The sequence below is a fragment of the Schistocerca piceifrons genome, chromosome 2, assembly GCF_021461385.2.
Source record: "Schistocerca piceifrons isolate TAMUIC-IGC-003096 chromosome 2, iqSchPice1.1, whole genome shotgun sequence".
Taxonomy (NCBI): domain Eukaryota; kingdom Metazoa; phylum Arthropoda; class Insecta; order Orthoptera; family Acrididae; genus Schistocerca; species Schistocerca piceifrons.
Window position 1 is genome coordinate 741,399,545 of NC_060139.1, and position 25,104 is coordinate 741,424,648.

The following is a 25,104-nucleotide window of genomic DNA, read 5'->3' on the forward strand; positions in this document are numbered from 1 at the left end:
CCGTATTCGTCCAACATCCGCTCTGTGAACTGAAAAGACCGTCGCCGTCTTCCAATAATTTCCATTTGAGTTCACCGAGAATTCCTGTTGGGTTATATCCTACTGTTCCGCTGAATTCTCTTGATATCTGTTCTCATGCCTACTTTATGAGGACTCCAGACGCTGGAACAGGACTCTAGAACTGCCCACATTAGAGTCTTCCGTACACATTCCGAAATGCTGTATTTACACGCTCGTCTCATTTCATATGGCTTCTTGGTACTAACTCTGAATATGTATACGAAGTGACGTGCTAGGGACTTTCTGTTCTGATACTATATTTCTTCATTCGTCAAAAACGGTGTTTTTCGAAAGCCTGCGACTGCATAGTTCTTAATTTAAATGATACACACAGAGTGCAGCGCGTTTCAGGATTTTATTCCAATTTTCAGATGCAATTACTTACATTGATATACGCAGACGGGCAACACGTACAATACCAATATAAATTAGTTGCACTTTAAAGTAGGAATAAATTTCTGAAACATAAGAACTGAACTGGTGCGAAGTTTCATTATTTAAATAATTGATACTATCTGTTAAAGGCAGTAACTTGCTTTTATCCACAGATTTATCTGCATATTTACGCAAAAAGAGTATATATTGTATGATATTTATGTACAGTCCATTGGTTCCAAAAAAGTTACTGCGAAAGAACAGAACGCTAGTAAGTATTCAGCTTTTGACATTCAGGTTCACTAAGTGTCCTCCTCCTGCAACCTCAGATACGCACGATTAACAGAAATGAGCCATACTTGTGGGGTTAAGCTACGAGTACGTTAACCTTGTGCCAGTGGTACGGTATGTCACTAGGGACAGCAGAGGGAACGGCGTGCTTAGAAGACGCCACTAATTGAATATTTCGTTGTACCTGACGGCTGGAAACTATAATGTATTTACTTCTCTGCAATTTTTTTGTTCTGGACATTTAGAAAACTTTTAGTTGCATGTAATGACGGTTTGTGTGAACCGTAAATACTCCAGTTCTGCCGAAGTGTTAACAGTAAAAAAAAAAAAAAAAAAAAAAAAACTTGGAATAGTGCATTATATATTTTTTGTTTCTGCTAAGGATGAAACATTTTGCGGTACTTTGAATGAAAACCGGGTTTGAAGTTCGATGACAGCCTTATTCATTAGGACGGTCACATTGAGATAAAAAAACAGCTCACTTCAGTCCTTACAGTCATCCCTAGAAAATAGTTTAAAATTCACTGGTATTCCTTATAATCTAGCTCTCTTCGTGTAGCGCGTAAAGATTCTGTTTAAACTGCATTAGGTCTTGATCTGGAAGAAGCGGAGCTCATCGGAACTGTAAGAGCTTTGCTTTGAAGCGGCGCACGTTTGTCGCACGAGAAGGCCGGCGGTAAAAAGCCTGCAGAGACTAGAAGATTGGCTGCTTTCCCCATAGAGTGCTGCCTGCCCTGGCGTAGCCACTCCCTCTGGGTTATGTCTGAGTCCCCAAAGGCCACAACGGACGTTTAACTACGTCTTAGAGGCTCTGGAAGGAATACTGGCGCTGCCTTGTTCAGTGCACCACTGCAACATCCGCCTAGCGAGAAAATGGAAGGGATCTACCCGAGTCGCCACCAGCAAGCTCCGATTCGCAAGTCTGCATCTCAAAGGTCGAACAATTCGAAAAATTGTGGGATCATCTCAGCCAAAACTACTCGATCTCGGCTTTGTCACTACACAAATAAATCGTATAATGCTAATGAAAAAACATAAAATTATGAGAACGATAGGATCATCACGAGCACTCTTTAAAGGATACCTTTTTTTCTCTTCCCAGAGGAGTACAGCTCAGTGACCGCGTAGAATGGCGGTTCTTTTCAACCAAAGATCTGCCGATCTGAGAATGAGTCGGGGGGCGGGGGGCCCCAGTTGTGAATATTTGTTAGGGTTTTTCCAGCTGCTGCATTTGCCTCGCAATCGAGGGAAATTTTCTGGAAACCTTTAGCGGAACCAGTACACTGGAGCTGTTTTTAATTTGTTTCTGCGACAATACGTCCTAGACAAAAATATTAATTCTTTGGACGTGTTTATTTGTGTGTGTAAGACAGTGAAGTTGATTACTTGCTCTAGTGTTCGATAGTTACATAATTATTATTATTATTATTGTACTTTTCAGCATCGACTCTAGGTGGTATAGCACGCTGTTTCCTAAAAGACAACTGCCTGTCGCATCGACATCGCTGGCGCTACACAATCGTCTACGATGTGTCCACGATGGAGTTAAGAACTGTTTACAGTTCATAACTAGTCTTAAAAAAAGAGAAGCATTACTCGTGTAGGTACTTGTAGATGTACACTTAACATACAGTGCAACATAATGACGTTCCCTGAAATCTCAAGGAATGTCCCCACAGCAGTTTCCCAGCAAGTGATTCGTAATTACAGCCTTGGATAGGAATTTAGGAGAAACAAGTTGGCGCAAGCCACGGAAAGCTGGGCAAGGCTTTCGACAAAGAAGTGGAGGAAATTGTTTTGGAAGAACATTTAAAGATTCAACGATAAGAACTATCGGCTTACCCGTAAAATACACACTTCAGAGAATACGGTGTGGAGGGTATAGCATGTGCGAAGTTACACTTCTATTGTGCAAGCTATGGAGCCACAAGGATTTGAATCCAGAGAGAGATCAGTTCTGTCAGTGGGTTATCCAGTGAGACAGCACTGCATTAATGGACTCCCTACACTTCGTATTGTTGGCCAATAGGGTATCTTTCAACCGTAATGATGTTTTCAGCTGTAGCAATAGCCATGTCCCGAGCAATAAGAATCCATACTCCATGCTCGCTTCAGATAACCGAAAACGATTCTCCATCAACATGTGGGCTAAAATTTTAGCAGATCAACAAATATCAGCTTACCTCTATTAGCTGCCACCACGTCAGAATGACACACGTTACCTAATGTTATAAAATATGTGCTGCCTCAGTTGCTGAAGGTTGTACCTTTTGTTGTCCGAGAGAAAATGCGTCTTCACTGTACAAGTGTCATTAGCGTGCACATCATTTTTCTGTTTAGCGTTAACTGAATGACTGCTGTAGTTCCATTTCAATGAGTTCCTACTGTTAACCATAAATTCCATGATGGAATATATCGACAGTTATCACTGTAAGTATGAAATTATACACAAACAACTTACAAAAACGAGCAGTAACTGATCTGTGGAAACGACGGAAACATAAGATATGGAAGGCCGGGAGGTCAATTTAACTCGATTCCTCTCCGACGTTCAATACACAGTCAAGTTCTTACGGGCAAACATTCTTGCAAGGCTTTATTTCTTCATGCATGGCACTGTTACGTTGCTTATAAGAGAAATTTGCATCCTAGCAGAGCTAACGACGTATGTAGAAGATAGCGTGACTGCCCGCATCTGTCAACTTCTCTCTCGAGGCGCCCTGCCCCGCCTTTCTGCTGATGCGCTTACAATACGATACTGTGTCAGCTGGAAGGGTCAACGACCAGGGAGCAGCCGGCGTTGACATCTTACTGCGAGGCAACGGCCGGCCGAATCTTTAAATTCATGAGTGTAAATGGAGGCACAGGCTTGACTGCGCGCCCAGAACGTCGAGATTGGCGTATCGGTGTATTCCATCGCTGAGGCAGCAGCAAGCCAGCAGTTTCCGGAAAGTGTCGCCACATCTCGGGGTTACAAATATGCTGCTTGCTTGTGGGGGTGGTTTTAATACAGTGCGAATTCTGTTTATCATACTCCTGATTGAAAGGGGGGAAAGAAGGTGGCGGTGGAGCGGCGTACACCTCTGACCTCCAGCAACGACTGTGCAAGTTGTATCTCATTGCTGAACGTTGAAGAAAACAGTGTAAAGAGCAGGTTAACTTTAGTCAACATTTTTATAAAATTTTGTACTTCAATTATGTGCCCGATTAACAGAAAAAAAGATGGTGATAGTGCTTATATCTGAAAATAATCATTTCACTTGCGCCGAATGTAAATACTGCACACACGCACACACACACACACACACACACACACACACACACACACACACACACACACGATGGTCAAATGCATTTCACATAATTTGCGCAAGAGAAAAGACCTAAGGCCGTTGAAGCACCCTCCACTAATGATAAAATTTCAGAAGCCAAACTTTCCGGTGCCTGAGCCCCATGTTCTGTTTTCTTTTTCACCTTTTCCAGAACTACACGAGTGGCGTACGCTTACGTGAGGTACAAGCCAGGTGTGCCAGGACCGCAAACAAACCCCGACAGGCTGCCTTTGTTCTTTGCAGCTGCCACGCCAGCTTTGAAAATAGATTTTTTGACCCCACTTAAACACCCCCTGGGAGAGACACAACTCCGTCAAGTCGCCGAACAAGAACTTATGGACCATTACAGCAATAACTCGTAACTGATATGCTGGAAGAGAAATCATCAACAGCTACCGTGTTTCAGAGTGAGTGAGGATAATAGACCCTCTTTACCTCAAAGTGTTTGTGTCAAACACTGGCACTCACAGAGAAAGTATCTTCACTGCAGTCATTCATAAGGGAGTAAGAAGAATTGGAAAATCATCTTCGTGGCTTTTCTGTATTCTTCATCCTATAGTACACTCGACATTGCGATTTGGATGGCACATTAATTGTATAACTGCTTTTTGACCAAATCACAAATTAATGAAATTAAAACGGAGAAGTGAAATACATTTTAAAACAAGTAACATGTTTAACAGGCTACATAACAAAAATGTATCACGAATTTACAGCTGCCCGGCTACCGTCTAAGATATACGTTATGTCTCAACCCACAGGAATGACAGAACAATGTACTAAGCAAGACTGTAATTCAAAATGGAACCGATTGATACAGATATCAGAAAATCTTGAAAATACGCAGCTGAGCAATTCATGTGAAGTTCCTGACAACAACGCGGCTATAGGCTATACTGAACGATAAAGTCAGCGACTTGTAAATAATAACCTGTCCTGTAACTAGTTTCGTGGCGTAATTGGTACTAACGAACGGCTCGCTGCTCGCGGGAGGTTCAAATGGCTCTGAGCACTATGGGACTTAACTGCTGTGGTCATCAGTCCCCTAGAACTTAGAACTACTTAAACCTAACTAACCTAAGGACATCACACACATCCATGCCCGAGGCAGGATTCGAACCTGCGACCGTAGCGGTCACGCGGTTCCAGACTGTAGCGCCTAGAACCGCACGGCCACTTTGGCCGGCTAAAACTGGGAGGTTAGAGCTTCACGTTCAGTAGGCGACGAGTAGTTAGACACGATGAATGGACAAAGTGGGACAGCAAACCGTCCGTGGGCTTTTCCATGGATCTTTCTGAATTTTGCCTCAACTCCTGGCTCGAGAAAAAAATGCTAAATTAGGAAGCTCTGACGAGTATTTGAACACAGCTCCTCTGGAATGTGAGACGATTTTCCTAATCATTACGCAACTTCAGTCGCTCTGAAGCGTGCAAATTATGTACTGTTTAAGCTGCTAATGGCAATGTATCGGATACAAACAGAAGTAACAGACTTGGGAGCATTATCAGAACGACACCGAGCAGCAGACAGCGGTGAAAAACGTATGTCACCGTGGTGAGTGTGCTACACCTGGCAGTACTGACAGAATTACATAGAATGCCGAAATCAAAACACGATCTTCCGCGGGAGGACTCTATCAAACGACATGTCCCAGCACGCCTCAAGGAAAATTGAAAGTCACCACACAAACCGAGAGAAGCTCTGGTCTTAAGATATGCACGTACAGACAATGTACACTTATCTGACCAAAAGTATCAGACAGAAGTATGTGATGCGCAATTGACCACTAAATGTCACGGGAGGCGGACCCGCAAGTATAAAAGGAGACGGAGAGTATTGTCACTAGACAAGCAGCGACAACAGAACAGGCCGAGAAAGAGAGGGGCTTAGAACGTGGACTATGTGAGTTAATGAGCATTTCGCTCTCATTTAAGTATATGGCCGAAAGAGCCAGCCTTCAGGAATTGCGAAACGAACCCTAACGTCCAGGATCGTGTACCAAAAAGAGGGCAGATTCGCCACTAGATGAGGAAATTCACAGGTGTCTGTTGTGCTGAATGAGGCTCAAATGGCTCTGAGCACTATGCGACTTAACTTCTGAGGTCATCAGTCGCCTAGAACTTAGAACTAATTAAACCTAATTAACCTAAGGACATCACACACATCCATGCCCGAGGCAGGATTCGAACCTGCAACCGTAGCGGCCGCTCGGCTCCAGACTGTAGCGCCTAGAACCGCACGGCCACTCCGGTCGGCCATCTTTGGGACGTTAGCTCGCAACTAGTCATTGGATGTCACCTGAGTAACAAATCCATCAGGCACATTTCAACCCTTCTAAAGCTGGTGGTGTGATTGTGAAGTGGAAACGCGAAGGAGCAACCAGAGACACACCAAGACCAGGCTGACTCACATATGTACTGACAGACAAGGACCGTCGAAAATTGCGGAAGGTGGTCATAAAGGATCGCAGTGAAACAGCGGAAGGAATCACTCGTGACTTCAAAGTGCTAGCACGTTCGAGGAGCTCCTCTGGGCCACCCATTTCTTCAGTCAATGCCAAGCGACCCATGAGGTGGCGAAAGGAGCGACGACTTGGACAATGGGTTTGGAATGATGAATTTTACTGTAATCTCGTGGCAATCCGATGCAAGGGTTTGGGTTTGGCGAATGCCTGGAGAACGTTACCTAACCAGTGTTTTTCATGATTAGGGTGTGGTATCCGTATTCCACTAACAAAACCTAAATGCGGAAGGATGCGAGCACATTTCACAGAACTGTGTACTGCGTCCCCATATAGGAACAGTTCCGAAATGATGACTGATTGTACCTGCAGGACAGTGCACCCCATCGTGAAGCAGCATCTGTGAGACAATGGTCTGTGGGGAATTACATTCCTGAAATGAACTGGTCTGCCAAGAGTCCCGACCTGCACCGAATGGAACAGCTTTAGAATGAGTTATAAGGTCGGCTTCGCTCCAGAGCCCAGGTCCCACGTAACTACCTTGTCTGATTTCGGCTCTTGAGGAAGAAGGGGCTGCCATTCCTGCACAGATATTCGGAAACATCAGTGAAAGCGTCCCTGGCAGAGAGCAAACTGTAATAAAGGTAAAGGGTGGACACAACCTACGATGGTGAGTCAAATGAAAACAAATGTTTTTTAAAATTTTTATATTGTTTATCGTGCAGAAGTGGTACAAAGCTGTATCACTTTTCAACATAATCTCCCCCACGCTCAATGCAAGTCCTCCAGCGCTTACAAAGTGCATAAATTCCTTTAGAAAAAAAATATTTTGGTAGTCCGCGCAACCACTCATGCACCGCGTGGCGTACCTCTTCATCAGAATGGAACTTCTTTCCTCCCATTGCGTCTTTGAATGGTCCACACATATAATCAGTTGGGGCAAGTTCTGGTGAGTATGGTGGATGAGTAAGACACTCAAAATGCAGGTCTGTGATTATTGCAACTGTTGTACGGACAGTGTGGGGCCTTGCATTGTCATGTTGCAAAAGGACACCTGCTGACAACAATCCACGTCGCTTTGATTTGATTGCTGGCCGCAGATGATTTTTTTAGGAGATCTGTGTACGATGCACTGGTGACAGTGATCACTCTAGGCATGTAATGCTCCAAAATGACGCATTTTTCGTCCCAAAAGAGAGTCAGCAAAACCATCCCTGCTGATGGTTGTGTTCGAAACTTCATTGGTTTTCGTGTGAGGAATGGCGCCATTCCTTGCTCGCTCTCTTCGTTTCCGGTTGGTGGAAGTGACCCCAGGTTTCGTCCCCATTAACGATTCTTGCAAGGAAGCCATCACCTTCTCGTTCAAAGAGCCTAAGAAGTTCTTCACAAGCATCAACACGTCGTTCTCTCATTCCAGGAGTCAGCTGCCGTGGTACTCATCTCGCAGACACTTTGTGAAACTGGAGCACATCATGCACAGTGTGGTGTGCTGACCCATGACTAATCCGTCAACATGCTGCAGTGTCATTCAGTGTCACTCGGCGGTTTTCCTGCACTATGTCTTCAACTGCTGCAATGTTCCGTGGAGTCACAACTCGTTGTGCCTGACCTGAACGAGGAGCATCTTCCACTGAAGTCACACCATTTGCGAACTTCCTACTCCATTCGTAGACTTGCTGCTGTGACAAACATGCATCACCGTACTGAACCTTCAATCGTCGATCAATTTAAATAGGTTTCACACTTTCACTATGCAAAAACTGAATAACAGAACGCTGTTCTTCCCTGGTGCAAGTCGCAAGTGGGGCTGCCATCTTTATACTGATACTGCGACGGTACGTGTGCATCTGCACTATGCTGCCACCTACAGGCCATACTGCACGATGTTTGTAGCACACTTACCAACTTACAGGTTAGGTTAGGTTAGTGTTTAACGTCCCGTCGACAACGAGGTCATTAGAGACGGAGCGCAAGCTCAGGTTAGGGAAGGATTGGGAAGGAAATCGGCCGTGCCCTTTCAAAGGAACCATCCCGGCATTTGCCTGAAACGATTTAGGGAAATCACGGAAAACCTAAATCAGGATGGCTGGAGACGGGATTGAACCGTCGTCCTCCCGAATGACCAACTTACAGGAAACGGCGCGAAATTTCGATTTGTTATTACAAATTTAAGGTTTTCATTTGACTCACTCTCTTATATTATTGTCCATTCACATGTGCACTCATAGTTGGCCGATCTTTTGTATTAGTTATAAGTTTTTCTAATGCTGCACAAAAAAAGATATCAAATGGATGTAAACCAATAGAGCCCGCCTCCACGTGGCGGGACACGGGCAACGGTGTGAGTTGGGACGGGAGCCGGTGTGGTGTTACTTTCAGTCACACCGGACCCCGGACCCAGTCACAGCGGCTAAGTGGCAACATATGACCCACCATAAGAAATTAGACGGTGGGACATAAGAAATAAGCAGCTAGTGAGAAAATAAAAGTTGGCCGATCCTGTTGATCAGATAGCGTACTTGAGACCTAGCCTTTTTCGACTTGCAGGAACTATCACAAAGAGCTATTACCAATACGCAATCAGAAGCGTGATAACGCCTGAGACAGCGATGCTGTATCACAAATTGACGCAATTTAACTGATCTTTGTCCAGTGCAGCATTTGACGCAGCTGATATGAAGTACACTACAAGAACACGCTGCCTCTTCCTTTGTTACAGAACCACGTAGAAAGCTGCGGGGGAGTACGCCGCCTCCGCACAGCTGATAAGAGGAATTCCGTGTGCTGGCGCGGGTGTGGCGGTGTCGTGGGCGCGTGGCCCCCAGTGACCGCGCGTCGTGAGAGAGATGGTCGCGGCGCGGCTTTGTCCGGCGTTTCCGTGACTAAGTGCTGGCGTGGGCGCGAGCCGGGACGCGGGACGCGGGACGCGGGACAATGCAGATCGGCGGCGAGATAGCCGCAACGCGACGCCACCGGCTCTCCGTTACCTTCTGTTGTGTGAGCTTCACGCCGGAACGAGCAACAGCCTTCCAGCCAGGGCCTGTCAAAAGTTTAATGTCGTTTCATTTCTTGTACCGTACGTTTCACTCAGTTAAGAACATTCTGGTTAGCGTTCAAGCAACTACACTCAAACGTTGCCCTCCACAGAGCGTTCTAAAGCCCCCTTTATGCCCGAGCGAATGGAAGCGGACACGGGGGAATTCACATTCGCAGACAATTAACCATCGCTCAATACCAATCGCTTGTATCTCTGAACAGTTGTTTATGCCAGAGGCAAGAAAAGAGAACACCCGAGCAGCCTGTGAAAGCTGCGTTATTGTTTATTTTTCTATTTTTGCGCTAATAATTGGCACACATAATATAAAACTATGTAGCTAGTAAACCTGCGATCGCTCGCGAAATATAGACAACACTGAAAATCAAAACTATTTTATTTGCAACATTTAGCTACACCTTCCAGCTAGTTTTTTGCAGAATCGCCGATCCACCTCAGACATTTATCGTAGCGTGGCACCAACTTTCCAATATCCTTCTCACAGAAGGTAGCTGCCTGTGCTTTCGACCAATGCCCTACCCTGGACTGCAGCTCGTTGTCTGTGCCAAAATGCTGTCCTCACAGCCAGCGGTTCATGTGAGCGAAGAGACGAAAATCAGAAGGAGCATATTTTCTGCTGTACGGTGGGCGATCAAACATTTCCCTTCGAAAACGCTGCACAAGCGCCTTCTTTGCCCCTCTAGTCTTGCGTCAAGAATTGTCATGAAGAGGGAAATGAGTGACAATTATGTTGTGCGACTTTTTTGAAATCAGACGAAACCTTTCAGCAGTACTTCACACTTGGCGGAGACACACATTTTCTAGGCATTTTTACGTGCTCACTGTGAGCTCGGAACTGAAAAGAGAGACGTGACGTGGAAGCTGTACACACTGCGCAACACATCTGTGCAAAGCTTCACAGGGTTTTCACAGTGGTTTTAATTTTGTGACCGACCGAAGGTTTAAACAAAATAGCCGTCGTATTTTGCATGGAAAGTGGACTGTTTTCGATGAAGTAATCAACACAGCGTTAAGAAAGGAAGAGTTTAAATGTATCAGTTTCTACGTAAACTTGAAATGCATGAAGATAGTGCTCTTGTGTAGGTAGTGCTCGTAATGCTGAATTGCAGCTCCAGCTTTCCACACCACTTGGGGCGGTACGCGCTTTTCGCTGGTTTCCCGTTACAACTGAGAGGAAAATTTAAAAACACTAATTAGTTACGACTAACATAAGAAGAAAGGCTAGCATTTACACTCTGAACATTAGCGATCGCAAACATTTACGTTATCGAGTGTTTCGCGCTTCAATAGCTGCTAGTATCTGACATCTGCACCAATGAAATAGAAACACTTCAAAATGGTTCAAATGGCTCTGAGCACTATGGGACTCAACATCTGAGGTCATCAGTCCCCTAGAACTTAGAACTACTTAAACCTAACTAACCTAAGGACATCACACACATCCATGCCCGAGGCAGGATTCGAACCTGCGACCGTAGCGGTCACGCGGTTCCAAACTGACGCGCCTAGAACCGCACGGCCACACCGGCCGGCTAGAAACACTTCACGGATTTTATTGACTACGGGTAAGGAGGCCCGCCTGATTGGCCGTGCGGTCTAACGCACGGCTTTCCGGGCAGCAAGGAGCGCACGAATCCGCCCGGCGGATTTGTGTCGAAGTCCGGTGACCCGGCCAGTCTGTGGATGGTTTTTAGGCGGTTTTCCATCTGCCTCGGCGAATGCGGGCTGGTTCCCCTTACTCCGCCTCAGTTACACTATGTCGGTGATTGCTGCGCAAACAAGTTCTCCACGTACGGGTACACCACCATTACTCTACCACGCAAACATAGCGGTTACACTCGTCTGGTGTGAGACGTTCCCTGGGGGGATCCACCGGGGGCCGAATCGCACAATAACCCTGGGTTCGGTGTGATGCGGCGGAGGGGTGAAGTGGACTGCGGAAGTCGTCGTGGGGTTGTGGACCACTGCGCCTGCGGCGGGGACGGAGCCGCTGCGGCGGGGATGGAGCCTCTCCGTCGTTTCTAGGTCCCCGGTTACTATACAATACAATACGGGTAAGAAGGATAATACCAAGAAAATATATCAGCAGAAGTGATACATATTTGAACATATTTGCTTCCATCCAAGTCCCTTCATCTCTTCACAGCTACTGCAACCTATATCCACCTGAGCCTCCATCCTGCAGTTAACCCTTCGTGTCCCTCCACAGTGATTTCTACCCGAGGGCTAAATCCGCGGACGCCGTCATTCTTTACAAAGATCACTACAATGCTACAAACAATCGTTAAAAGTCGGCCGTTGTGGCCGGGAGGTTCTAGGCGCTTCAGTCTGGAACCGCACGACCGCTACGGTCGCAGGTTCGAATCTTGCCTCGGGCATGGAAGTGTGTGGTGTCCTTAGGTTTAAATAGTTCTAAGTTCTAGGGGACTGATGACCTCAGTCTCATAGTGCTCAGAGCCATTTGAACCATTTGAATCATTAAAAATGTGTACAATCTAATGAATTGCTGTGCGGTTCGAAATCGGCATTTACAATAAAAACTGATCATCGCAAAATACGACTAGTTGCAGTTATTTCGTAAAACCTTTGAAAACAGTAATATTGCTTCTACTTTGTCAGATTTATGTATGAGTCCCATTAACATGGCTCTGTGAAAGTGTAAGCGGTGTGATGATTTTTGTTTACGACTATGTTCCAGAAATTTATGTTTATATTCGCATCGTATTAGTCGACATATTATTATTGCACCTGGGAATGAGTGCGCTTGGGTGGGCTGGTTGTTTACCTGTGTACTTGAAGCCTATCAGAATGTTGTCTGATGTTCTAATGACCAGATACTTGGTTAGTGATGCTGTTCGGTCTTCCTGTGTATAAGACAGTCGAACAAATGGATATGGTTTTAGTTTTACTGTAATGTCGCCGCCTGTTTCCGGCAGCTATCAAGGGATGCCAAGTGCAATAATATCGTGGTTGTGTAGCACAATTTCTCCAGCAAAACTGATAAACACAACAATAAGAATAACAAAAATACCGCAAAAGAATGTGTAAATAGTAGATGTGCACCTAATGATGACAGCATGTATAGCAGCAAAGACGACTGGTCATAAAAAATTGTGTTGAGCAAGTGAGCCGGTCGGGCGCGGCGGCTGAGGAATGGTGGGCGTGGCCGGCCTGAGTCATGGCTGGCAGGTGGAGGAGGAGAGAGTGCGCGCTAAACAAACCGGCCAGCCTGCGCGGCACTGCGCTGCGTGAATCACACGCACGTGCGTGCCGCTGCGTCGCACGCCGCGGCGGACTGTCGTCCCTGAGTGATTCACTTCCGCTCTGGTGACACCGGAGGCTGCTGAAACCACGGCACCCGTCGGGCATCACCCACCTTACTCACTGACGTCTCGTGTTGGCAGGAAGTGAGGTTAAAGACGAGGACGGCAATGGCCTCACCGAGTCACCGAACAACTACCAGGACTACTGAAAGGTGACGAGTGTCATATACACTCCTGGAAATGGAAAAAAGAACACATTGACACCGGTGTGTCAGACCCACCATACTTGCTCCGGACACTGCGAGAGGGCTGTACAAGCAATGATCACATGCACGGCACAGCGGACACACCAGGAACCGCGGTGTTGGCCGTCGAATGGCGCTAGCTGCGCAGCATTTGTGCACCGCCGCCGTCAGTGTCAGCCAGTTTGCCGTGGCATACGGAGCTCCATTGCAGTCTTTAACACTGGTAGCATGCCGCGACAGCGTGGACGTGAACCGTATGTGCAGTTGACGGACTTTGAGCGAGGGCGTATAGTGGGCATGCGGGAGGCCGGGTGGACGTACCGCCGAATTGCTCAACACGTGGGGCGTGAGGTCTCCACAGTACATCGATGTTGTCGCCAGTGGTCGGCGGAAGGTGCACGTGCCCGTCGACCTGGGACCGGACCGCAGCGACGCACGGATGCACGCCAAGACTGTAGGATACTACGCAGTGCCGTAGGGGACCGCACCGCCACTTCCCAGCAAATTAGGGACACTGTTGCTCCTGGGGTATTGGCGAGGACCATTCGCAACCGTCTCCATGAAGCTGGGCTACGGTCCCGCACACCGTTAGGCCGTCTTCCGCTCACGCCCCAACATCGTGCAGCCCGCCTCCAGTGGTGTCGTGACAGGCGTGAATGGAGGGACGAATGGAGACGTGTCGTCTTCAGCGATGAGAGTCGCTACTGCCTTGGTGCCAATGATGGTCGTATGCGTGTTTGGCGCCGTGCAGGTGAGCGCCACAATCAGGACTGCATACGACCGAGGCACACAGGGCCAACACCCGGCATCATGGTGTGGGGAGCGATCTCCTACACTGGCCGTACACCACTGGTGATCGTCGAGGGGACACTGAATAGTGCACGGTACATCCAAACCGTCATCGAACCCATCGTTCTACCATTCCTAGACCGGCAAGGGAACTTGCTGTTCCAACAGGACAATGCACGTCCGCATGTATCCCGTGCCACCCAACGTGCTCTAGAAGGTGTAAGTCAACTACCCTGGCCAGCAAGATCTCCGGATCTGTCCCCCATTGAGCATGTTTGGGACTGGATGAAGCGTCGTCTCACGCGGTCTGCACGTCCAGCACGAACGCTGGTCCAACTGAGGCGCCAGGTGGAAATGGCATGGCAAGCCGTTCCACAGGACTACATCCAGCATCTCTACGATCGTCTCCATGGGAGAATAGCAGCCTGCATTGCTGCGAAAGGTGGATATACACTGTACTAGTGCCGACATTGTGCATGCTCTGTTGCCTGTGCCTATGTGCCTGTGGTTCTGTCAGTGTGATCATGTGATGTATCTGACCCATGGAATGTGTCAATAAAGTTTCCCCTTCCTGGGACAATGAATTCACGGTGTTCTTATTTCAATTTCCAGGAGTGTAGTTCTGTACTTTGACCATATTTTAGCGGAAGCTGACTCATCACCCAATAAGAAAGCCCAATATACGTTCACGAATACTACAAACCATGCATCATTATCCTTCCAAACATTCTCATTCCTGTACTCGTATCACATATTCATACCGGTGTAAAAAAAATGAATTTAATATTTTCAGGTAAGGTAGTGTGGACCAAAACGAGAGACAAATGTTCAATAAACATGGGCTCTAAATTGCATACCTTAAGTGTTATGGGCACTTGTTCAGTAGAAGAGACAAGTTTCACAATAGCAAATATGAACCAGCTATCATACCTCTTGTTCCGTGTACGCCACTATGGTTTAGGTTGGCACTAGCCGATCTGAGTTGGTCGGACAGCCCTGCCTAAAAGGGGAGCAAAACGGGGTTTATCTGTCTAACAGGCAGGCTCTGAAGAGGGGGTGATCGCTGGTTGTGAGGAGAGAAAACGGGCGCACGGAGACAAAATGGACCACGGCGTGTGTGGAAAATGGGGCGCCAAGCGAATGCGCCCGTGTTTACGAGATGGAAGCTACCCTGGCAAGATCGGTTTGCTTCGTGCGCGGAGCAAGGAAGAAAAACGGTGATTCAAAGCAAACAAAAAAATGGCTTTGAGCACTATGGGACTTAACATCTATGGTCATCAGTGCCCTAGAACTTATAACTACTTAAACCTAACTAACCTAAGGACATCACACACATCCATGCCCGAGGCAAGATTCGAACTTGCGACCGTAGCAGCAGCGCGGTTCCAGACTGCAGCGCCTAGAACCGCTCGGTCACTCCGGCCGGCAAAGCAAACAGCGGTGCGTGTAACGTGTCTCAAGTGGCCAGACACGTGAAGTGTTAATGCAGACGCTGGCTTTACGGAAGGTTTGCAAAGACTACTGCTATTCGCTAATATTATAGGCTCATCATCTTCGCTGAACATTACCTTACGCTACGTCGGCATCAAATTGCTTGTGTATTGTGCAACATTTGATTTAGAAACCAAATGGCTGTTTGAATGTGTTGTGCTAAAGAGGTTCGTGAAGTGAGGTTGTCACTATTCACGGAAGTAGTTGATGCTCATTTCTATCTGGATGTTTATTAACCACGCTGGTAAAGGCCGCTGGCTGCAGTCGAAGCTATTTGTCTCCTCGAAATTGTTGTTATTTCTAGTCTCTGATAGTAAATTATTTCAGGTATAAGAGCTGACACTGTCTTGTATTTATGTGGACTGGGGTAAACGGATGGAGCATACCGCTGGACAAGTTGTGCGATGGAGCAACGACCGTGACACGGCAGACGTTACTAAGTGAGAAGCAATGTTCCACTTCTGACTGTATTAGGTCTAATGTTAGTGAACATCCAGATCATCTGGTTACCTTTCAGTCTTCTATAAGTGCTAAACAAAACTGATATATTCATTTGTATATTCTGGTAAGCTGAAAGATTTGTTAGTTGATCTGGTTATGCTTATTCTGCCTCGTGAGTAAGGGTGGAAGCGACGCACTTGATTGCTGGTTTAAGTAAGATTAGTGTAATTGTAATTTCTCAGGAAGGACAATAACTGGAAGACTTGCATTAAAGGTTCAGTTTTTAAGATGTTAATTTGTAAATTTTATGGTTCAAATGGCTCTGAGCACTATGGGACTTAACATCTGAGGTCATCAGCCCCCTAGAACTTAGTACTACTTAAACCTCAATAACCTAAGGACATCACAAACATCCATGCCCGAGGCAGGATTCGAACCTGCGACCGCAGCGGTCGCGCGGTTCCAGACTGTAGCGCCTAGAACCGCTCGGCCACATCAGCCGGCGCAAATTTTATCATCAGTACTGGTATGGTTGTAATACGATTTTTAAATTATCGGTTTCCGTAAGGAAATAATTTCATTGGATATTTGTATTTAATATTGCTATTAGATTATCAGTGACCGAGTTTGGTATGACTGTGTCATTTTAAAATAAATGTTTAAAGTGCTAATGTTGTTCCTACTCAATAAATCGTTCCAACCTGTTTCCATTGTAGTCCAGAGCTTAAGCTATGCAGTTTAGAGTCCATGTTTACAGGGGCATTTTTGTTTTGCTGTTGTCCATACTCACACCTCTCCAAACATACTTCATAAGGAAAACGTTTCAGTTTCCATTACAGACAAAATGTTACCTAAATTGTAGTTTTATGCGCAAGGTTCATATAGGCAACCTCAAATTAATTAGGTCCTACATTCAGATGAATGATATTTATTGACGTCGAAATTAAAACGCAAAGTATCTTCGGCGCTTGAAGCAGCGATTGAATGCGGCCGCTAAGGGGCGCCGAGTTGATATACTGTGGTCGCAGCTTGGCTGCACCTAGGCACGTGGTCAATCTTGTTCCCCCCCAGCAGGCGACGCTGTAGATTGCATTGTCGAGACCAAGGAAAATCCCTTTCTGGAATAGTGAAACCGGGGGTTTTACCAGAGATGTTTGCACTAGAGTACATGCATAGGGTTATCGAAAATTAATGTCTGGACTTCCCAATTTTGTTTGCTTACACTTGCTTCAGTTACTTACACTTTTGTCGCTTAAACTTACAGGAATCGTTTATCTTGGGAAACTGAGTCAAAGGATGCAAGCTTTCACTGGATAGATAGTGTTGATAGCATACATTAAATATCCCAAAGTCAGTTTTCTCACTCCAGGTTAAGTCTGTGTTCTGAAATGTGGAACGATGCATGCCTAAAATTTGGGTGGAACGTTAAACTTTCCATCCGTGAGAAAACGCGAGGCGATCATAAAGCTCTGAATCGAATAATGAAACAGTCTAAAGAAAGCAGTAGAGCAGAAAAAGGAATATATCCGGCGCGACCACGCGCCAGTTCTGTGAAGGCTGAGAACGACTACCGAAACTCTGTATTTGCCAGAGTACACTATCTGATCAAAAGCAGTATTCTTGCATAGTGCGGGACTGGCCCATAAATGTGACCACAGGCGCACCCGCCAGTACGGAAGGAGATGATGTGGCGTATTGTCTTTTCAGTAGAGAAGCGGCAAACAGCAGAATGGGACCGTCAGGAAAGCTCAGTGAGCTTGAAGGTGGGCATCTCCTGGGTAGCACATCCATCAGGAAATTTCAGCGCTTATAAAGCAGCTCAAGATGAACGCTGGTGATGTAACTGCGAAATAGAAACATGAAGGAACAGTCACAGGTAAACCAAGACCGAGCACGTCGGGTGTACTGGCGAACAGTGACCGTCTAGCATCGTAGGAGTGCCTGTAAAAATTCGCATGAAATCAGCGGAACGAATCACTCATGAGTTCCAAACTGCTACAGCAGTCTAGCTAGCACAACGACTCCACGGAAAAACGGGGTACAATGGCCACACATTTCTGTAGGCAGTGTTCAGCGGCGCTCGAGATGATATACTGAACAGTGGATGAATGCAACGACGATTCACGATATACCCTGTGACAATCCGATGGAATATGTGTTTGCCAAATGCGTGGTGAACATTACTTGCCATTTTATGTAGCGCAAACAATGAAGTATGCGAGGATGTTGGGAAAGGCAGAGGGGGGGGGGGGGGGGGGAGTTCGTAGTTACCGTGTGGTTCCTTTACTGAGCTGAAGTAAACGCTAAGTGCGGAAGGATATGCCCACGTCTTACAGAACTGTGTACTGTGTTCGGAGGTGGTGACTGATTGTATCAGCATGGAAAATGGACTGCTAGAGTTTTGAGCTGAACCGAATGGAACACTTTCGGGAGGAGTTAAAACACGAACTTCGCGAGCGACTCCAGCGTCCAACATCCCTGCCTTCTCTGGTATCGGCTCTTGAGGAAGAATGGGCTGCCATTCCTCCACAGGCATCCAAACAATTCACTGAAAGCCGTCTAAAGGTGAAGGAGGGACAAGACCCATATTAAGTCCAGTAATATGTGACGGAATGCTTCCGAACAGGTAGTGTATTGCTGTAAAGAATCTACGATCGTATATGTTAATTACTTTGCGTGAAACTATTTTGTAAAGCTGACGTCTATGTGAAGTTTTTGAGCTGGGAGACTGAGGGGCAGAGAGCCCGGCACCTGCGCCGCGGCTGGCTTCCCTGCGGAGGGAGGGGCTTAATCAGGCGGCGCCGACACGTGTCGCGCACAGCACCCTCCGCCACCACCCCTACAGACGGCGCGCCTGCCGAACTGAATACCTCCGCACGTCGGCCACACTTCCGCCTACAGCCCAAACTAACTTCCTCTCGATGAGGTGATCGCGGAAAGCTAGCACCCACGCGTCTGGTGAAACATTTAAACCACTGCCATTACTGGTTTGTAACTGAGTTCATCTCAGGACGGCTGCAGTACATTTGTAAAAAGAAATTGCTGATGATCTGTTGTATCTGCGAATTCCATACTCCCCTACTGTGATAGAGAACGACAGGAAAAAAATGAGGGTACTTGCTACTCACAAGGTAAAGGAAAATCGAGAATAAATAGACTACCGGCCATTAAAATTGCTGCACCACGAATATGACGTGCTACAGACGCGAAATTAAACCGGCAGGAAGAAGATGCTGTGATAAGCAAATGATTAGGTTTTCAGAGCATTCACACGAGGTTGGCGCTGGTGGCGACACCTACAACGTGCTCACATGAGGAAAGTTTCCAACTGATTTCTCATACACAAACAGCAGTTGACCGGCGTTGTCTGGTGAAACGTTGTTGTGGTGCCTCGTGTAAGGAGGAGAAATGTGTACCATCAACTTTCCGACTTTGATAAAGGTCGGATTGTAGCCTATCGCGATTGCGGTTTATCGTATCGCGACATTGCTGCTCGCGTTGGTCGAGATCCAATGACTGTTAGCAGAGTATGGAATCGGTGGGATCGGGAGGGTAATGCGGAACGCCGTGCTGGATCCAAACGGCCTCGTATCACTAGCAGTCGAGATGACAGGCATCTTATCCGCATGGCTGTAACGGATCGTGCAGCCACGTCTCGATCCCTGAGTCAACAGATGGGGACGTTTGCAAGACGACAACCATCTGCACGAACAGTTCGACGACGTTTGCAGCAGCGTGGCTGCGTTTACCCTTGACGCTGCATCACAGACAGCAGCGCCTGCGATGGTGTACTCAACGACTAACCTGCGTGCACGAATGGCAAAACGTCATTTTTTTTTCAGATGAATCCAGATTCTGTTTACAGCATCATGATGGTCGTATCCGTGTTTGGCGACATCGCGGTGAACGCACATTGGAAGCGTGTATTCGTCATCGCCATACTGGCGTATCACCCGGCGTGATGCTATGGAGTGCCATTGGTTACACGTCTCGGTCACCTCTTGTTCGCATTGACGGCACTTGAACAGTGGACGTTACATTTCAGATGTGTTACGACCCGTGGCTCCACCCTTCATTCGATCCCTGCGAAATCCTACATTTCAGCAGGATAATGCACGACTAAATGTTGCAAGCCCTGTACGGGCCTTTCTGGTTACAGAAAATGTTCGGCTGCTGCCCTGGCCAGCACATTCTCCAGATTTCTCACCAACTGAAAACGTCTGGTCAGTGGTGGCTGTGCAACTAACTGGCTCGTCACAATACGCCAGTCACTACTCTTGATGAACTGTGGTATCGTGTTGGAGCTGTACGAGCAGCTGTATCTGTACACGCTATTCAAGCTCTGTTTGACCCAATGCCCAGGCGTATCAAGGCCATGTCAGTTCTAGTATAATACGTTTGTCCAATGAATGCCCGTTTATCATCTGCATTTCTTTTTGGTGTAGCAATATTAATGGTCAGTAGTGTATATTTTCAAGAACGTAACACGTTAATCAGTAAATAAACATCTTTTCCTGCTTTTAGAGCTTCGAATAAAAGAGTTCCATTTTAATGAAACTATATCAATCTCACAATCATTCTCGCATATCTATCTTGCGAATAAGTGAGTTTCGTTTTCATTTCTAATCTTTATCAGATTCTATTATAGTAGTGCTGCCAAGCCTTCTTACAAACAAGCTTTGACCGTCACAAAAGAAGCTGTGTCAGAACGAATCAAATTGGTAACGAGTTACAATTAGTTGAATGTTGCCCCAATACTGTGGCTGGTGGTCGTTTTACAAACGTCCCGTCTTTCCATAAAGCTAACTTTGTCCTTCACACGCAATCAAGTGATAAAATTTATTTCAACATTGTATCTATATCTACACGACACATGCCAGTGGAAAGTAGATGGCATAGGGCGTAGTTTATCATCCAAGATAGTAAAATTTCTCCCCTTTCCATTCGGGAACAATAACTGTTAAATATCACCTGTTCATTAATTTAACGCTGTTTCTCCAAAGGAAAAGGCATTTAAGTGTCCGACGAATATTTGTAGATTCCGTCTTGAAAACCAAATTTTGGAACAGTATACGAAGGATTTCACAGAAGAGGCTACCAAATGACACACACACACAATCAATTTCTGTTTCACTCCCCTGCCAGTTGAACCCCGTGTTACTCAGAACTGTTGTTGGTTCCACATGTGTGTTTCGTAACTGAACCAAAATACACAACATATATATTATTATAAATGATATAAAGTCTTTATACGAGTCCGCAATAACTGTCGCTAGTTAATGAAATTTTCTAATGTGTTATTTACGTTTTTAAATTTTTTAAAGTGTAAAATGTTTTTAATTTGTACAATGTAAAATGTTTCAAAAAGCGCGAGACAGACTTAAAGATTGCATTAAGACAGGTCCGCATAATTTCTGAAGTCTTGACATCCACGCCCTGGTCAGCGTAAAAAAAAAAAAAAAAATTACGTCGGCCATGACAACGTTATGTCTGCTTTTATTTCAAGACGTATGCTAATCTATTTCAATGTGAGGTATATGCTGGTACAGTGATAAAACCTGCTATGTGGTTTGCACCTCTAAGTGGTACGTTATAGACATCGTATCTGTAACTGTTGTGTCTGTTCCTCGCTTCGCTGTGCTGCATTGTTAGCGACGCAACTGCGGTTTATTTTCCCCCACACTTCTGTATGGATCATGGCCTTTTGTCAGCATATAATAACAATTTTGTGCCATACCGCTTGATACACAAACCACAGACTGAAATAAAGTTTTACCAGAATTCCATTTCAGGGAAGTTGGGAAATCATCGGAGACAGCTTACCCAAGTAACAGCTTTATCCTTATGCAATGCTTCGACGAGTTTTCTAGCCGTCTTGTCCTTCAGAAGAACTCCAAAATTTGCGTCATAATAAAGCTGTAACCGGCCGACAACCAACGTTGTCGACGGTGACGCGATACTATTACGAAAGGTTATTCTGCAATCAATTACGTGGCTAGAGGAAAGGTTAGAATATTTTTTTTATTCCCTTCTATGATCACACAGTTGTTAGGTCCGTAGACTGCTGGTCCCGGACAGCGATGACAATCTTCAGATCTGTATTAAAAGTATGTCCTAATACATGTGAAGATAATCATCGCTGTCCGAAACCAGCATTCTAAGGACGTAACAATTGTGTGATCGTAGTCGGAGGAAAAGAAAATTATTCTGCACTTTCTGGATCACAATTCTATTCGAAGCGACGTCGCAGCTTGCGAGAGGGTGGCGCGTGGGCGCGGCGAGAAGCTGCGCCTGCCTGCCTGCTTGCCTGCCTGCCTGCTTGCCTGCCTGCCTACCTTCTTGCGCTTGGGAAGGTCGTCGAAGTCGTCGAGCACGATGCCCTCGTCGGCGTTGAGGTGCGCCCAGAGCGCCGCCGTCGACCCGGAGGCGGAGCCGGCGTCGCTGAGCGGGGGCGAGGGCGTGCCGCTGCGGCCCGACGCGTCCGACCCGGGGCTCGGCGACGGGCCTGCGGGCAACACACACCGCCGTCACACAGTGCCAAACTCTGCAGGGTAGCGGGGGCCTGCTGCGGGAGCAACGCAATAAAAGGCACGGCGGTAGGAATACTGGCCACCAAAGGCACGGCTCTGGGTTCGAGTCCCGACCCAGCGCACTGTTTTAATTTGCCAAGAAGTTTCAGAACAGCGCACTCGCCGCTGCAGAGGGAAAGATTCATTCGGGAAAAATACTGTTTAGCTTTTCGTCGACAACTAGTGCATAAGCGCCAAAGAACAACCTGCGATTCGATAAGGATGGTTCAAAATGGTTCAAATGGCTCTGAGTACTATGGGCCTCAACTTCTGAGGTCATCAGTCCCCTAGAACTTAGAACTACTTAAACCTAGCTAACCTAAGGACATCACACACATCCATGCCCGAGGCAGGATTCGAACCTGCGACCGTAGCGGTCGCTCGGCTCCAGACTGTAGCGCCTAGAACCGCACGGCCACTCCGGCCGGCAATCAGAACTGACTTCAGACCTAAGTCTGCCGGCCGCTGTGGTCGAGCGGTTCCATGAATGGCAGCAAATGGTCTCCAAGTACCCAAACATAACAATTTCCAGTCTATGATCGGTTAAGTTGAAGCAGAGGACTCTTCATAACCATGTACACACAACCCACATCGTTATAGAACCACCATCAATTAGCACAGTGCCTTGTTGACAACTTGGGTCCATGGCTGGCACTGACAACTCTACGGAAAACGCCGCTGCTCTCGGTCATTAAGTGAAGACCGTCGGGCACAGCATTGTCCGTGGTGAGGTGTAATGCCTGCAATTTGGTATTTTCAGCACACTCTTGATGTTGTGGATCTCGAAACATCGAATTCCCCAATGATTCCAGAAATGGAATGTCCCATGCGTCTAGCTCCAACCACCATTCTGCGTTCAAAGTCTCTTACTTCCGGCCGTGGGGCCACAATCACGTTGGAAACCTTTTCTCACGAATTACCAGAGTACAAATAACAGCCCCGCCAATGAACTGCCCCTTTATACTTTGTGCAAGCGATACTACCGCTATCTATACGTGTGCATGTCGCTACCCCACGACTTTTGTAATGTCAGTGTACTGGTATAGTGAGGCAATTCTACGAATGTACGAATCACTCACACACACACACACACACACACACACACACACACACACACACATATACACACACACACATACTTTTCATATAAAATTATTAAATTTTAGGCCCACTTTTGATTGTTATTTAGGACTATTATTTTAGGCATTGTAAGTTCACGGAAGTTTCCAGATATGGGATTGTGTCTAGGAAAGTCCGGGATTGCTTTCAAATATATCCCATGAAACTATGGGTCGTTGAAAACTACTGATTTATCTTATAGCGACTAAAACATGAAGCCGCCACCGGTAGTCGAGCGTTTCTAGGCGCTTCAGTCCGGAACCGCGCGACTGCTACGGTCGCAGGTTCGAATCCTGCCTCGGGCATGGATGTGTGTGACGTCCTTAGGTTAGTTAGGTTTAAGTAGTTCTCAGTTCTAGGGGATTGATGACCTCAGATGTTGAGTCCCATAGTGCTCAGAGCCATTTTGAACTAAAACATGAGTAAAAATAAAAGTATAAATTATGATGCAAACGTGTAGGTTCGAATTTAAAACACGATTAAAAGGCTCTCATTTACTTTCAGAAAGGCGCACAGTGTTCTCCTACATGGCATTTTCCTGAATACTCAGCTGTTACCATACACTATGTGATCCAAAGTATCCGGACACCGGGCTGAAAATGACTTACAAGTTCGTGGCGCCCTCTATCGGTAATGTTGGAATTCAGTATGGTGTTGGCCCACTCTTACCCTTGATAACAGCTTCCACTTTCGCAGACATACGTTCAATCAGGTGCAGGAAGGTTTCTTGGGGAATGGTAGCCCATTCTTCACGGACTACTGCACTGAGGAGAGGTATCGACGTCGGTCGGTGAGGCCTAGCACGAAGTCGGTGTTCCAAAACATCCCGAAGGTGTTTTATCGGATTCAGGTTAGGACTCTGTGCAGGCCAGTCCATAACAGGGATGTTATTTGCGAGTGCAGGCTTTTTCGGCGAATTTCATATATGAAGTCTTCACGGGTTGTCAGCCGAGTAGCATCGTCGTCTCGTAGCAACGTTTCGATGGAATGCGCATTCCATCGAAATGTTGCTACGAGACGGCTATGCTACTCGGCTGACAACCCGTGAAGACTCCATGTAGGGATTTTACTGTCGTGTAACCACTCCGCCACAGGCCGTACATTATGAATAGTGCTCGACCGCGTTGAAAGATGCAGTCGCCATCCCCGAATTGCTCTTCAACATTGGGAAGCAAGAAGGTGCTTAAAACATCAATGTAGGCCTGTGCTGTGATAGTGCCACGGAAAACAGCAAGGGGTGCAAGCTCCCTCCATGAGAAACACGACCACACCATAACACCACCGCCTCCGAATTTTACTGTTGGCACTGCACACGCTGACAGATGACGTTCACCGGGCATTCGCCATACCCACACCCTGAAATCTGATCGCCACATTGTGTACCATGATTCGTCGCTCCACACAACGTTTTTCCGCTGTTCAATCACCCAATGTTTACGCTCTTTACACCAACCGAGGCGTCGTTTGGCATTTACTGGCGTGATGTGTGGTTTATGAGCAGCCACTCGACCGTCAATCCCAAATTTGCTCATTTCCCGCCTAACTGTCATAGTACTTGCAGTGGATCCTGAAGCTGTTTGGAATTCCTGTGTGATGGTCTGGATAACTGTCT

General features: G+C 46.5%; 1 protein-coding gene across 1 annotated transcript in view; it reads right to left on the reverse strand.

Annotated features, from left to right (window-relative positions):
- Positions 1-25,104, reverse strand: part of LOC124777497 (zinc finger protein 395) — a 534,083-nt gene that overhangs the window by 85,313 nt on the left and 423,666 nt on the right. Inside the window, exon 4 of the mRNA XM_047252940.1 lies at positions 22,140-22,309. Within this exon, the coding sequence (XP_047108896.1) occupies positions 22,140-22,309 (170 nt within the window). The remainder of the gene's footprint in view (positions 1-22,139; positions 22,310-25,104) is intronic.